The 14925-nt window shown below is 50.2% G+C and overlaps 3 protein-coding genes across 6 annotated transcripts in view; 1 reads left to right on the plus strand and 2 right to left on the minus strand.

Annotated features, from left to right (window-relative positions):
- The window catches only part of Ncdn (neurochondrin), a 10531-nt gene extending 1736 nt beyond the window's left edge, over window positions 1-8795 (minus strand). Inside the window, exons 1-7 of one of the 2 annotated variants that reach the window (XM_031378685.1) lie at window positions 8357-8453; window positions 8000-8069; window positions 6993-7133; window positions 4948-5916; window positions 3563-3804; window positions 1814-2038; window positions 1256-1398 (exon numbers count right to left, since the gene is read on the minus strand). In XM_031378685.1, the coding sequence (XP_031234545.1) occupies window positions 1256-1398; window positions 1814-2038; window positions 3563-3804; window positions 4948-5916; window positions 6993-7133; window positions 8000-8032 (1753 nt within the window). In that variant the 5' untranslated portion in view covers window positions 8033-8069; window positions 8357-8453. Of the gene's footprint in view, window positions 1-1255; window positions 1399-1813; window positions 2039-3562; window positions 3805-4947; window positions 5917-6992; window positions 7134-7999; window positions 8070-8356 lie in introns of both variants that reach the window. The other variant, XM_031378686.1, reaches the window with a different exon arrangement.
- Window positions 8069-9074, minus strand: LOC116095768. Its single transcript, XM_031377025.1, has 2 exons — window positions 8909-9074; window positions 8069-8784 (listed from the first exon to the last, which is right to left on the minus strand). Exons 1-2 carry the CDS (start codon window positions 9072-9074, stop codon window positions 8102-8104), a joined length of 849 nt encoding a protein of 282 aa, XP_031232885.1. The 3' UTR covers window positions 8069-8101.
- Window positions 8588-14925, plus strand: part of Kiaa0319l (KIAA0319 like) — a 98444-nt gene continuing 92106 nt past the window's right edge. Inside the window, exons 1-2 of one of the 3 annotated variants that reach the window (XM_031378683.1) lie at window positions 8588-8693; window positions 11924-12093. In XM_031378683.1, coding sequence (XP_031234543.1) covers window positions 11952-12093 — 142 coding nt within the window. In that variant the 5' untranslated portion in view covers window positions 8588-8693; window positions 11924-11951. Of the gene's footprint in view, window positions 9035-11923; window positions 12094-14925 lie in introns of all 3 variants that reach the window. The other 2 variants (XM_031378682.1, XM_031378684.1) reach the window with 2 other exon arrangements.

Consider the following 14925-nt stretch of genomic DNA (forward strand, 5'->3'; position numbering starts at 1 on the left):
AAACCAAAAAAAAAAGAAAAAGAAAAAGAAGCATCACCTGGATTCAGACTGCCTAGGTTCAAAGCCTACCTTCGACACTTAGTGTGACAATGGGTGTTTAAACTTTTCTGGATTTCAGTTTCTTCATTAAGATGGAGCCAGTAGCAGGCCGATCTTAGCAATTTGTCATGAGAGTTAAATAACCTAGATGCACTCCATCATCAAGACCTCTAAATGTGTAAGAGGTCGGAGTAAGCTCATATCATCATATCATATGTAAAGTGAAAAAATAAATAAATAAATAAATAAAAAGGACCTTCCTCTGGGTTTCCACAGCAGGGGTCACAGAAGCTGGGGGCTCAGAGCCCTTCACCAGGCTGAGAAGGAACTAATTTGATTTTTGGCCAGAAGAGGGCGCCAAAGGGGGATGATGAACAGTACTACAACTCCAGCGCACACCTGTCATTCCAAGGGTTCAGGAGCCCCCTCTTCAGACTTTTAGGAAGCTGTTCAACTAATGTGGGAGCATTTGTGGGCGAGCCGGCATTGGATCCGTAGCATGGTGACTCTCTTTGAGGGCTAAATGCAAGGGGTTCCTAGTTCAGAGCTTTGTTCCCCTTCCATGGCAGGGCACCCTGCTGGGATCCCCACACAGAAAACAGGCAGCTGAGGGTATGGGCACATTACACCCTGTTCCCAGGCATCTGCTCAGTTCCTCCAACCTGACAGATGGGGCACAGGGAACAGGCGGGGACAGAGGGACCCAAGCAGACACCCACGGTCAAAGTGGGAGACACTGAGGGCTGTCGGGGGCTGGAGGGGACGCCCTGCCCCCTACACACAGCCAGAGAGAGGGAGGACAGGGAGAAGCTGCACAGAGAGAGTGGTGCTGATGTGTGTCACTGAGTGGGGTGGGGTGCTAAGTGCTAAAAACCTCAATGGACCACACACTGGGTTTGTGACTCAGGGCCTGGATGGGGGCAGCACCACCTTGAAAATGGGGGTTTTTAGAGTTCCCAGGCTGCTAGAGATTCCAGGTGCCTATGCTTGTGTCTCTGAACAGGTCTGTACCGAACTCCCACCAGGTTTTGCCTTAAAAGTCTTTAAAAGGAAGAAAATGTTAATCATTTGGGGAAGAAGGGTGGGGGTGGAGGATGGAGTAATACTGTAGAAACTGCCTCTCGATGGGAAAATTCTGCTATACCATTTTCTGAAAGCGGAGGCTTACACTCTGAACACTTCAAGTCCACTCAGGTACTCTGTCCCCAAGGCTTACCTGGAGAGGTGCTAAGGAGCCGGGCCATTAGGAGCCCCAAGGTGGCCACGTTGGCAGCAAGAAGCAGTCTCCCTTGTTGCTGCACTAGTGAGGGCAGTGACGTCATCAGGGTGTTCATAAGAGATGTGAAGCAGGCATCACGCCTGGGGAGGAAGGGAGCAGAGGGTGGGGCAGGCAGAGGGTTAGTAAATTCTACGGAGCCCTTTGGAAAACCTGGCATCTGAGGTTTCTAGCTTTACCGGGTCAGGGCTTGGCAGGACTTCACGAGGCGGGGAGAAGTGTTAAATTCTGACTTTCAACCCTGCCATCTGGGTTGGTCAGATGCTAAGCAGCTGAGCTACGTGATGGCTGGAGCAGACAGACATGCCCTGGGATACCTGGGGGTCTGCTACAACAAACCCTCAAGTGCCAATGGCTTTGTATGTTCTGAAACTCGCTTATGCTAACACTCAGAGAAGCCTACAGATACAGGAGAACTAAGTCAGAGGTTGAGAAGGGGTGCCAGGCGCCTCCCTCTGCTTCCTGGGATCTCCTCCCAGCCTCTCCCGAGCCCCTCACTTGATCAGCCCTGGGGCGGTGACCACCAGGTTGAGGAAGATGTGGCAACAAGTCTGTAGGCCGATCTCCACGCTGTCTGGCAGCACTGAGGTATCATGGCCAGGGGATGTGAGTTCCCACTGCTGCAGGAAGTACTTGCAGAGAAGGGAGGGCGCTCCTTCCTTGATCAGAATCTCCCTGGGACCATCTTCAACAGTCAGGTGGCACCAGCCGGGAAGGAGGAGCCTGACGTGTAGAGAAATGAATATGAGGTGGGAGAGATAAGGGCAGAGCACCCTGACTAAAAAAGGTAGAAGTCAGGGGAGGTGGACTCACTCCCACTTTCAAAGTACTGCTGAGAAAGCTCAGACACCAGAGGCACCCAGGCCCCAGTCCACGGGGGCTCTGCCCCACAGTTTGATTGTGGCCTATGTACATATATATATTTTGGTTTTTTTCGAGACAGGGTTTCTCTGTATAGCTCTGGCTGTCCTGGAATTCACCCTGTAGACTAGGCTGGCCTCGAACCCAGAAATCCGCCTGCCTCTGCCTCCCAAGTGCTGGGATTAAAGGCGTGCACCGCTGCCGCCCGGCAGTTGTTTTATTTTTTAAATCATCTTTGAGGCAGGGTCTTCCTCTGCAGCTCAGAGTGACTTCAGACTCACAGCGCTCCTACCTCAGCCTCCCAAGTGCTGATATTAATGGTGTAAGCCAGCAAGCTCAGCCATGTTTATTTTTAAAATGTGATGAAATTTCTATACATCATGAGATTTGCTATGTGGACCAAATGAAAGTGTTCTAGAAAAGTATACAGCAAAATACCTTGCTTTGTAGCAGATATTCAGTAAACCTAAGTTCTGTGTCTAGTGAAAATCTGGGGATCACCCAGGCGTGGGGTGCATATGTTAATTCCAGCACTTGGGAGGCAGAGGCAGATCTCTGTGAGGTTGAGCTAAGGCCAGCCTGGTCTACATACGAAGTTCCACAATAGCCAGGGCTACACGATGAGATCCTGTTGGTTTTTTTTATTTTTATTTTTAAATTGGAGATGGCAAGCGGCATGTGACAGCTCAGGAGTTACGTGGGAAGGAGCCCCCAAAGCAAACAAATAAAAGATGATCCTAAGGGAACACTCTTGACATCAGGGAGCCCAGGCTGGGGGACAGAAGGCATCCCTACCTGACCCTTTGCTTTTCTCTCCCTCTCTCTCTTCCCTTCCCTCACTCTCTCTCCCTCTCTCTCTTCCCTTCCCTCACTCTCTCTCCCTCTCTCTCTTCCCCTCCCTCACTCTCTCCCCCTCTCTCTTCCCTTCCCTCACTCTCTCTCCCTCTCTCTTCCCCTCCCTCCCTCTCTCCCTCTCTCTTCCCCTCCCTCACTCTTTCTCCCTCTCTCTCTTTCCCCCCTCTCGCTCTCCCTCTCTTTTTCTCTCTCCCCCTCTCCCTCTCTTTCTCCCTTTCTCTCTCCCTCCTCCTCTCTCTCACTCTCTCCCTCCCTCTCTCCCTCTCTTTCTTCCTCTCTCTCTCCTCTTTTTCTCTCTTCCTCTCTTTCCCCCTCCTCTTCCTCCCCCCTCTCTCCCTTCCTCCCTCTCTTCCCCCCTTCTCTCTCTCCTTGGGAGAACTGATACTTTCTATGTAGCGCAAACAGGTCTTGAACTCTCAGAATTTCCTGCCTCAGCCTCCTAACTGCTGGGATTACAGGCATGTGCCACTAATCCCGGAAACCCTTTTCTTTGGAATGGTCTGGCTGGATAACCCACAACCATAAACTCACCGGAGGGCATCCCCTGGCCAAGAGGGCCCTGGGGTAGTAGGAGAGATGGCCAAGTTGGCCACCTGCTGTGAAATGTCACTGGCCTCCTCAGCTTCCTCATAGAGTGTCTTGGCATATCGGACAAGGAAGGGCAGCAGTTGGCACACCTCCTTACGCAGAGATGAGGTCTCCTCCGCCAGCCAGGCACCCAGGATCCGAACCGAGGCAAACACAAAGGGCTCTTTCTGCTTCTCTGGCCCCACCTGTTGTCACAAGACCCCAGTGAAACAGAGCTGAACCAGGTACCCTTCTCTGCCTGCCAAGAACACAACTAGAGGGAAATCCTGGCCTGTGTGCCCAGTAAGATGGCTCAATGGGGACTTTACAACCTCAGTTTGATTCCTGGGAATCACAGGGTGAAGGGAAAGAACTGACTAGTTTCCCAAGCTCTACATGTGAGCTGTGGCATGCATGCATCATCCCTCCACCACGTCTAAGAAACAGATAAACATAACTTAAGGGGGCGGGGCAACAAGCCTACCTCTACCCAAAACCTAGCACATGGGAAGGACTCATCCCACAGGGGCTAGTCATCTAGCAGGACCTCAGTGTGGACAACTGAATCAAGTGGGTCTCAGACAGCATGTCTAATGCTTAAAGACTCAATTACATATTCCTAACTCTCGACCTTTAAGGTAGCTGGGGAACCGGGGGAAACATAACATTTCTTTAGAGAGGCTCTGAATTGAGGAAGGGAAGGGAAAAGACTTGCTATTAAGTAATGAGAGGTCACCCACATTTGGGTTAAATCAGAAAATAAAATCAGAGCTTAGCATGAGTTATTAGACTGGTTATTATGGTTATCATGAGTGACTGGCTGGTGAGTCCAGTGGCTGAAGCAGGCCACTAAAGAGACCAATCATGCCCGACAGCGGAACAGAAGAGGCGGCCTTGCAAATACAGAAAGTAAAGTAGGGGAAAACAGATGTAGCCGAAACTCCAGAGGCAGGAACCAGGCCACTCCCTGTCCCCCCACCCCCATCTTTCTCCTGCATCCTACGAGTTTACATGGAAGACATGTAAATATGTAGACAAGTTGCTGTGTGAGATAGTGCTTTGGAATGAGCAGAATCGTCTGCTTCAAACTTGGTGTGTGATGTGTAGAGTGTGTGTGCTGCAGAGTATATGTGAGTGGGAGGTTACCGTGTTGTGTGTGTGTGCTGTGATCAGAGTGCACATATGGTGTGTGGTATGGTGCTTGTGTGGAGGCCCACGGCTGGGAGGGAGAGGGAAGGAGGCTCGGCCACACACTACTCCTAGAGTGCTTGCTACGGTACCAGCCAGTGGGTACACGCAGCTATGCTATCTCCCATCAAACTCGTAAGTCCCTCTGCAGGCCACCTTACCTGCAGCAGGTAGTGGATGACGGCTCCAATGGCCTCTTTCATAATGCTCACAAGCTGAACCTTCTGGGGCTCCTTAAGCAGGGACTGCTCACAGCGGGTGCACTCCTGGATCCCTAACTCCATAAGGGCATAGCAGGCAGTGACCACATCTTCTTTCACCTCTGTGCCTGTCTCCTCGAGAGCCAGCCGCACCTCCACGCATGCCAGATTCACCAGGAGGGCCAGAAACTTGCTCCCGGAGCTGCCCACTGGGATCCAGTCGGAGCCGCAGGCATGAGCCAGGCGGGCTGCCAGCTTCAGCGCAGGGTTGCGCTGCCAGGAGCTCAACTTGCTTCCTAGGATTCGTGCCAGCCCAGCCTGCAGATCCCGGTGGCATTCAGGGGGCACAGTTGTTGGGGGCAGAAAAAGGGGCAGCAGCTGGCAGAGCTCAAACTTGCTGGCATCTTCAGCTCTTTGGAAATCCTCACTGAGGCCTCGCAACACAGCCAGCAGGTCGGGCTCCGCCTCCTTCCAGCACTGTGTCTCTGCAGCAGCCAGCAGCCCCACCAGGAGTGCCAGGGCCTGGTCAAAGCCATAGCCATGCCCCAGGTATGCCTGGCACAGGGCAGACACAGTGCCGCCAGCAATGAGGTGTCGGGGCCCTCGGGGTGTGCCTGCAACAGCTGTCAGGCACTGGTAGGTGTCATCAATCATGGAGCGGCGGGCAGCATCATCAGGGTCTCCCCGGGCTGTAAGGAATGTGCTAAGGATGGGGATCTTGTTCAGGACCTGGGGATGGCTGGCTAGTTCAGGGTCGCTGCAGAAACAGGCCAGCAGGGCCACGCCCAGGGCCCGGAGAACGTGGTCAGGGCAGCCATCAGGTGCCTCCTTAGTGGTCAGGAGTCGGTTGGGAAAGGTGAACCCAACGGCATCAAAGATCCTACGTCGGGTTTTGGCGTCAATGTCACCTGCTTTGACTGCCTTGGTTACCTAGGGTGGGGGGGGGGGTAGGTAATACACTATCAGCAGAATGAAAGGAACTGTAGCAAAGACCGTCCCTACCCTGTTCCCTGGGCATTGGGGGCTGGCAGGAACGGGTTACGCAATGGGATCCATGCTGGGGTCATTTTGTCCAGCTCCTCCCGTCTCCTTGGAGACAGACAGGTGTGACCTCTGGGATCCCCATCATCTATGATTGTCCAGTGACCCTTAACTACTCATCTGGGCAAATGATCACCTGGCCAGCTGAGGCGAGCCTCCTGGTGTCTAATTCATTAATCCATATGCCTATGACCTGGGAAGCAAGGGGCTTCAAAACTCAGTGTTTAAAATCCTCTAAGGACTCAGGGTCCTTCCCTAAGTACTTGTCTCTAGAGAAGTCTCTGATCCATTTCCGCCACCTTCTCATGGGAAATGGCTCCTGTGTCTCGCTGCTCCGCATGTCAAAACATTTCCCCTTACGTTTCACCTAAACAACTCCTCTGCTGCAGTGTGAGCCCTTGACTCCAGAGCCTTCTCCCTGTTGCCATGGCAAACAAGCAACTGCTGCACTCCCTCCTCCCTTCACCCCCCACACACCAACTCATCCCCCCCCCACCCCAAGCACTGCAGCTCCTGCTCTGCCGTCCCCAGCCTGGGTTCCTCTAGCAGATGGAGACCCTTCACTTTTGACATACCTATTGCCACTCCGGTCATCTCTCAGAACCTCTCGCTAGTCACTCCCCATCCTGTTACTCTGTCAGGTCGAAGAGGCGCTACCCCAGCCCATAAGTACTCTGCACTAGTTACAACCTGCTGCTGTTACCCTATGAGTCAGCTCCCATCTGCTCTGGGACGCCCCAAAAAGCAAATGCACGCAGCCTCCTCCGTGGTCCCATGCCATCGCCTTATTCACCTCTCTTCTCCCCTTCCCCCATTCCCAAGGGAGCAGAGTACAAAGGTAGAGAGGTCTTGGGCCTTTTTTGGTGCCTCTGGGTTGCCAATACCACTTAGATATCCCTGGGGACTTGGTGACCCCATTCTTTGGGGGCCCTCCTGTCCAGCCCTCCCACCTTCCAGGTCCTTACTAGCAGCAGGGCTGCAAACTGCTCGCTGTCATTCTTGGCCTCACGGAGGGCTCCCAGGTAGCGCTCCAGGGTGGGGTTTCGGCTCTCTGCCTGGTTCAGAGCTGGCTCACAATCCGAGGCCATGATGCCCGCCTTGCCCAACTGTGAACACAAGAGGGACTGAGCATCCCTCTGCAGAGGAGGGGCGGGGGCGGGGGTGGAAGTGGAGGATGTAGGGAGGGATTAGCACAGAGGGAGGGGAGGGTGGATTTGGAAGGGTGGCTTCCTCATGACTGACCTCCCTTGGGGGAGCCCCTTTAAGAGGCTGGACCTGCAAATTCTTTAGGATGAAGAAGGGACCCTGGTCCAAGGTCACCTCCAGAAAAGTGGGATATGAGGATCATGCATGCTGCTGCTCAGCTGGACAGCTTTCCTCACCAGTTTAGAAGTGGGAAGGAGCTGGCCCAACTGCTCAGCAGCCCCTGGCACCAGACACCGGGTTTTATCTCTCTCCAGGAGGCACACGAGGAGTGAGTGGTGAGGACATACAGGGAGGAATGAAGACATACATGGGTGAAGTTCGATTATCCGGACTCTCGCCGACAAGGAAGAAAAGGATATTCTAGGGTTCCTTTCCCCTCCCTTCTTCAGAGAAAGTAGACTGACTTCAGCAGAAGTGAAAAGGCAAGCTCTCCAGAGAAGGCTTTGAAGACTCCCCTGTGGACCCACCCCTCCAGCCAGGGCTCTTAATCGCCCCCGCAGCCTCCTTGCCTTCTCTTCTTTCCCTCCCTCGGGCAGAGGCTGCAGAGGCTGCAAGAGCAGGAGCTGCAGCAGCAGCATTAACCCCTTGTGCTCCCCGTACTCTCCCTGACCGTCCCGCTAACAGCCTGTGGGTGCCGGCACTGGCTGAAGAAGGAAAGAGGGGTCGGGTGGCTCTCGGGATAACAGAATCCAAAAGCCGGATAATCGAAGCAGGGCTGCAGTGATGAAGAGATGAGAAGGGGAGAAGGGATCCTGGCGGTCACCACCTGTCCCGCCGCAGCCAGGTCACAACACGACATTGATGAAGTCGAACGACAGGGCAGCGATGAGATCACACTTCACGATGGCGCGGTGATGTCACGGAGAGATCACAGCGAAATCACGACATGAAGGGGACAGCCCCAAAATATGATAGGGGCAAATATAAAAAAATATATATAGGTAGATAGATAAATACTGAAAGGGGTTGTGACAAAATGGAGTCTCGACAGGGTACGGTGATGTCGAGATATGGCACGATGGAGTCGCGATAGGGTCCCTGGGGAGTCTCGGCATCGATCAGCGCCAGTTCGGAGAGGCTCCGGCTGAGATGCAGGGGAGGGCTTGAAGGGGGCTGAGCTCACCAGGCTGCGGCCCCGAGCGGCGAAGTCTTTCTCCGGGCGCGATGCTCCGGGAGCCTGGGGCTGCTGCTCACGCCGCGTTGCCCACTCTTGGCTCCAGGCTGCTACAGCTCCACCCCCACCCCCGCATCGCTCTCGACCAATCGGTGCTGGCCTCACTCCGCGCTCTAACCAATGGCACAGCAGGGCGCTAAGCAGTAGGGGGGTGCCTCCGGTACGGCCATCTTGCTTGTGGGCATTGCCCGGGTCTGGGGCCTGGGTGCTCGTGCTAAGAAGGAAAGGTGCAGGCCGCCCCGCGGGGTCCCGCGGCAAAAGGCTGAGGGCCCGGACGTCCTCGCTTGTGCGTAGCTCTCCCCTCAGTGCTGCCCCTCCTCCCACCTTGGGCTCGCGGCTGGAATTGCGCTTCCGGAGGGTGGGGGCAGGAGGACTGGCTCAGCATGAAGAGTGTGTTTCCGGGTTGAGCCCCGGGAGGTGGGAGGAGGCGGCGTTTCCGGCCGCGGTCGCTGTCCAGGGAGGCTGAGGCAAGAGGGAGCTGTCCGGGTGGGGAGCCAGAACTTCCTTCTTTCTCTTCCTCCTCCTCTGCGTGAGGGGAGAGAAGGCTGGGCGTCCCCGAGCCCATGGATCGGGAGGAGGCGGAGGCCGCCGAAAGCCGGCACCCCTCTCTGTGGCCCTGAGCTCCCGGTAGGTGGCCGGGGCGGCTGGCTGCCAGGCCGAGGACCATGAGCTCAGGGGAGGGGCAGAGACGGACGGGTGATGCCTCGGGGTACGCTGGTCCGGTGTTGGGACCCAGAGATGGCGCTCCTGGCTGGGACAGGACAAATCTGCTGCTTCTAGTCTCGCAGGTGCCAGAGTCCCAAGCTGAACCCCTGCTTTGGGACTCAGGCCTGGTCAGGCAGCTCCCTCTATTCCCTGACAGACTGGCAGACCAGGCTCCAGGCACTGCGGTCCTTCTGAAACCCTAGACCTCTGCAGCCTCGTCCGAGTTGCTGTTTCTGGTGTTTGATGATCTTCCCATCGAGATTAAAAGAAAAAAAAAAGTTGATACAGAATAAAGGGGGCGGGGCTAGGCTCGTTGGCGAAAACCTTCTTCCTTGAAAATTTTGACAATTATGCCCCTTTGAGGGTCCTGCAGTGGCTGCAGTGAGCACAAAAAGAGAACTGAAGGAAGTCAAAGTAGAAGACCTCAAGGCGGGGTTCCGGGAATGCTTTTCCTGCTCTCACCTCTTGGTGGTTGTGCCCAACCGACAATAGAAGCTGTTAAAGCGCATTAGCTGAGTCTCCTTGTGCTATCTTGTGATTAACAGACTGGAAACTAGGAACAAATTGGAAAGACGACCTCCTAGAACAATCTGTTCATTTTTCCAGCTATTTGGAAAACAGTGTCTGCAAATATAAGCAAAGCTATTCATGGCAGTCTGTTCTGTAACTTTCTCAAACATCTAGGGCTCCCCCCCTTTCTTAAAGCTTTATTCTTGATTACTCACACCCGCTGAATAGACGGGCTCTGTCTTTATTCAAACATATCTTATCGCTGTGTACATAAATGGAGTTCCACGTATGTAGCTGACAGACTGAACTATGATACATTCCCCATCAACCTGAAGTATTAAGTAAACATTACCCCCTGCTCTGTCTGAACAGCTGCTGCAACAGAGTGCTTTTATTTCGGGTGTACTTGTAACGCCCTAAATGCCAGAACTACTGGGAGCTTTTCTAGATTTTCATTTGTCAAGTATTGTGGGGGTGTGTGTTCTCTCCCTGGGTTGCTACCCTTTGATTTGATAACAAACATCTTGGATCTTAGCAGTGTTTTGTTGTTCCTGCCTCTGGTCAGCCAGCCTTTAACTGGACCCTAGCGGTGATTTGTGCCCATAGGCAATTGTAGGTTTGAGCCGAATAAATAGCTGGGAGTGCAAATGAAATTAGCTCTGCCTTTCCCATGCACTTGTAGCCAGTTTGCTACAAGTCCAATGGTATTTATTACTCCTGTTTTCAAAGCCTTTTCATTTCTTTTTTGCTTTTCCCACCCACCTGCCAGGATATTGATGACAGGTGTTGAGTCACCTTTAGTTTTAAATCCTTTTGTGGTAGGCAGAAATGTTGGGTAAGATCCACGAGCACACACTCACTCTCCGCTCCATCCTGGGAGGCTAGCAAAGTTTCTGAGTATAGTTTCTTAGGCTACATCTCACGATCTTTTCAACGTGTTTGCGGCCCACACACCTCTTCTCTGGCCCCCTATCCCCTAATGTACAATTACGGGAAAACTAGAGTAGGAATGGGTGGAAGAGAGTAAGAGAGATAAGAGTCCTTCCCGTCCGTGCCTATGGCTCAGGGAAAGGCATTGCCTCAATGTGGAGTGCAATGCTTGTGTCTCATTTCTTGGCATTGGCATTGAAATCCATTACAGACAATACTGGTCTTGTATGCTGGCTGCAAGTGAAGCTTAGGGTTGCCAACCTGTGCTGTTTACCAGATATGGATCACAGCTTCATATTTAGGACAGAAATTTTTTAATTTGCTTGTTTGTTTGCTTTTTTTTTTTTTTTTTTTTTTTTTTTTTTTTTTTTTTTTTTTTTTTTTTTTGTGGCAGGGTTGTTCTGTAGCCTTGGCTGTCCTGGAACTTGCTCTGTAGGCCAGGAAGGCCTTGAACTCTCAGAGATCCGCCTGCCTCTGCCTCCCAAGTGCTGGGATTAGAGTTATGCACCACCACTGCTGGCACAAGATTTTTAATTTTTTGAGACAGTGTCTCATATTCTATAGGCTGACCTTGATGTCCTGAATTTAAACAATTCTACCTTAGCCTTTCAAATAGGACTTCAGGTATGAGATACCATGCCTAGCCAACTGATTTTTGAATTGTTTCTTTAGAACTCTGTCAACTCAGCATCGTTCTCCTCTTTCCTCTCCCCTCCCTCCTGCAGCCACTAGATTACAGAGTAGCTAGCACAGTGCCTAAGTTAAACATATGGAGAGAAGTATACAAGAACTTAAGACAGGAATTGCAAATGACTTGGATCAGGCAGATAATGTAAAAGTGTAAATTGATGTAAAAGTGTGAACTGGGTAGATTTGTAAAATAGTGATGGTGGGGGTGGTAGCAAACTGGGCAGTGCTTGCTGTGTCTAAAGAGAATCACATTGAAAAACTATAGCAAGGCTGGGCAGTATAATCAGGATTAGTTAGAGGAAGTCCAACCTCTCCATAGATAACGAAGTACTTTGGTCAAAATCACAGAGCAGTTAGTAGAAGCTGAAGCGGAAAATCAGAGCTGTCTTCTCAGGTTGGTGCTCTTTCCCATTCTCACACAGACATTAGATTAGACAACAATAGGAGATAAAATCACTTTAACAGCAGATTCATTTTATATATCCTTGCTCTGTTGTTACACTGATAATTATAGGCTCTGCCGAAGCTCAGGCTGAAAATTTACTGGCAGGGATGAACATTGAAAGACACACTTGAAATTTCTCTTTCTTCTGATCTGTCACATTTTTCTAGCATTCTACATTTCCAGGAATCAGTTATTAATTGCTTGGCATATACTTTCTTCTCTTTCTGTCTTTCTAGTGTACTGGTTCCGCCTCTCTGGAAGGCCATGGAGAAGAGACTGGGAGTCAAGCCAAGACCTGCTTCCTGGGTTTTGCCAGGATATTGTTGGCAGACATCAGTGAAGCCACTGAGAAGCCTGTACCTGCTTTACAGTTTCCTCTGCTTCAGCGTTCTGTGCTTGGCAACAGGTATTATTTTTGAGATTTAAGATTTAACCTCTTCCACCCTGCACCCACTACAAACAATCAGCATCCTGAATATATGGGTTTGTTTTAGACCTACCAGAAGGCAGGAAAACCATCTGCTGACATAAATGGCCATCATTTTGGTGGGTGTTTACTTGGTGGGTTTGTTTTTGTCTGCCTGTCTGTCTGTTTGCTTGCTTGCTTGTTTTTCCTGAGACTGGTTTTTGGAGTGTGTGTGTGTGTGTGTGTGTGTGGCCAAGAGTGGCCTGGAACTCAAAGATCCGGCTGCCTCTGCTTCTTGAGTGCCACCATACTCAGCTTGGTTTGTTTTGGCATCAAGATATGAATTGGATTTTTTTCTCATAAAGGAGAATTGGTATTCAGTTTGCCATTTTATATAGGTAGACTGATGAATCAAAACAAAGCATATAAACAAATATTCAGAGTTGGATAGATTGGGGTCCTGGAGCTGGACATTGTCACATGACTGAGGCACATTACATGTCAAGGCCTAGGGCACATTACCTAAAGTCTTTCTGTCTTTTTAAGTGGGATCTCGCTGTGTAGCCCAGACTGACCGTGACCTCATGATCCTCTTGTCTTGCTGTACTAACCTTAGATCTGCCTCATAGCTTGACTTAGAGATAATATAGTAAAAGCATGTAGTGCTATGTGACCATACCTGCTTAGTAAGTGATGCTTGGCTTTCTTACCTAGAGGAATGTGCAATTTGTTTTGTTTTTTGTTTTTGAGAAAGGGTGTCACTGTGTTAGCCCTAGCTGGCATAGAACTGGATATATAGCCTAGGCTGGCTATAAACTCACAGTGATCGGCCAGCTTCTGTCTCCTGAGTGTTAAGATTGACGGTATGAGCCACCATGTCTGGTGGATTCTTACTGCTTTAACAAATTCATTTATTTATTTTAATTTGAAAGGGCTGCACATGCATGCCTGCAATGATGGCCTGTGTGTGTGTGTGTGTGTGCATAGATTAGAAGACAGCTTTGTGAAGACAATTCTTTTCTTCCACCTTTGTGAGGAATCTGAGGATTAGACTCAGGTGGTCAGGCTTCCTCAGGCAAGCCATCTCACTGGCTCTACATACTTTGCTGGGGCTTTTTTTGGTTTTGTTTTTTTTAAAGATTTATTTACTTTATGTGTATGAGTACACTGTAGCTGTACAGATGGCCGTGAGCCATCTTATGGCTGCTGGGAATTGAGCTCCGGCCTGCTCGCTCCCGCCTGATCGCTCCAGCGTAATTCACTGTAGCTGTCTTTAGACACACCAGAAGAGGGCATCAGATCTCATTATGGGTGGTTGTGAGCCATGTGGTTGCTGGGATCCGAACTCAGGACCTTCAGAAGAGTAGTGCTCTTACCTACTGAGCCATCTCGCCAGCCCCTTTGCTGTTGTTTTTAATAGAAGAGAACCATGTGGATGGACTTGGAGTAAACTGTCCTTCTCAAGACGATTTCATCTGCTTAGAGCCAAGAAGGCTAAATGTCAGAAGCCGAATTTAAAAATGCACTCCATCTCTGTCTTTACTTTTATCATTCTTTTGCTGACATAATATGGAGCGTAAGGAAGCAGCACTTTAAGGACTTCTGAGTGAGCCTTACCCTGGACAGAGACCACACACCTGCTGCAGAGACGCCTGTCATGGCTGACTACTCAGCTTGTGCTCTGACAGCTACAAAGGTTTCTGCTGTTGTTGACATGATCTTGAGAATCAAGTAATTACTGTATTTAGCAATTTTCCTAGCAGTGACTATGGGTTTTTGCTGTCTTGCAGTAGCTCATGATTGCTTGATTATAGTGGTGGAGGTTGCAGTACATAGAAAACTGACCCAAATATTTATTTTTTATATAAAATGATGCTTTGTTGGCTAATTCTAGGCATCGTTTTATGTGAGATAATTTTAACTAATTAACTTAGTGCTATCACATTAGGAAAATCACTTCTTTGTAAGTGTACCAACCACATACCAGACTTGTAGGAACATTGCATATCTTCTCTCTTAATTTTTATGATAATTCTGAAATAGATAGGCTACACTCACTGTATTACTAAGGAAACTGAGACTCAGGGAAGCAAAGTTACTTGGCTAGAGTCAAATGTCGAGAGCAGAGCAGAGCAGAGCAGGACCCTAGCCTGTTTGCTGTAGTGTTTGTTTTCTCCCATCCCGCCACAGTTCCTTCTGACTGCTGGTGATTCTTGGAGTACCAAAGGCTTTTTGTTTTTTCCCCAAAACCTTGATATGAAGCTGGTTATTGGAAAGATTCAGAGTTCAGGGGGAGGAATACGAAGTCTCAAAAAGTAATTCTGAGTCTTTTTGTATTTTTCCCTTACGTTTGGTTAAGAGTAGAATTGTGAGGAATTTCAAATTTAGAAATTATTTTAAATCTATCCTGATGAAGATTAACTGAAAATATCTAGGGGCTTGGGATATAGGCTGGTGGTAGAACACTTGACTAGTATGTGAAAGGCACTGGGTTCAACTCCACACCGCAAACAAAGCAAAGAAAACATAGTGCTACTAAGGGAGATATGGTTACCCTCAAACAGTGCTAGAAGATGTGAATGGAAAACAGTTTGGCATAAATGTCAGGAGATCTAAAAAAGTTCATATCCCTTGACTTACTTCCACTTTTAAGAGTTTTGGGGGCATGCTGGTGAGATGGCTCAGCAGGGAAGAGCACCGACTGCTCTTCGGATGGTTGTGGGTTCAGGTCCCAGCGGCCACATGGTGGCTCACAACCACCCATAGGGTAAGAGCACTGACTGCTCTTCCAAAGGTCCTGAGTTCGGATCCCAGCAACCACATGGTGGCTCA

This window comes from Mastomys coucha, unplaced genomic scaffold, assembly GCF_008632895.1.
Source record: "Mastomys coucha isolate ucsf_1 unplaced genomic scaffold, UCSF_Mcou_1 pScaffold18, whole genome shotgun sequence".
In the NCBI taxonomy this organism is placed as follows: Eukaryota; Metazoa; Chordata; class Mammalia; order Rodentia; family Muridae; genus Mastomys; species Mastomys coucha.

Excerpts from the sequence above, each read along its gene's own strand:
- LOC116095768 (XM_031377025.1), bottom strand. The coding sequence starts at position 9,074 with ATGGTCCTCGGCCTGGCAGCCAGCCGCCCCGGCCACCTACCGGGAGCT. Across the intron at positions 8,785-8,908 it reads GGAGGAAGAGAAAGAAGGAA|CCAGTCCTCCTGCCCCCACC; the intron begins GTTCTGGCTCCC and ends CTTCATGCTGAG.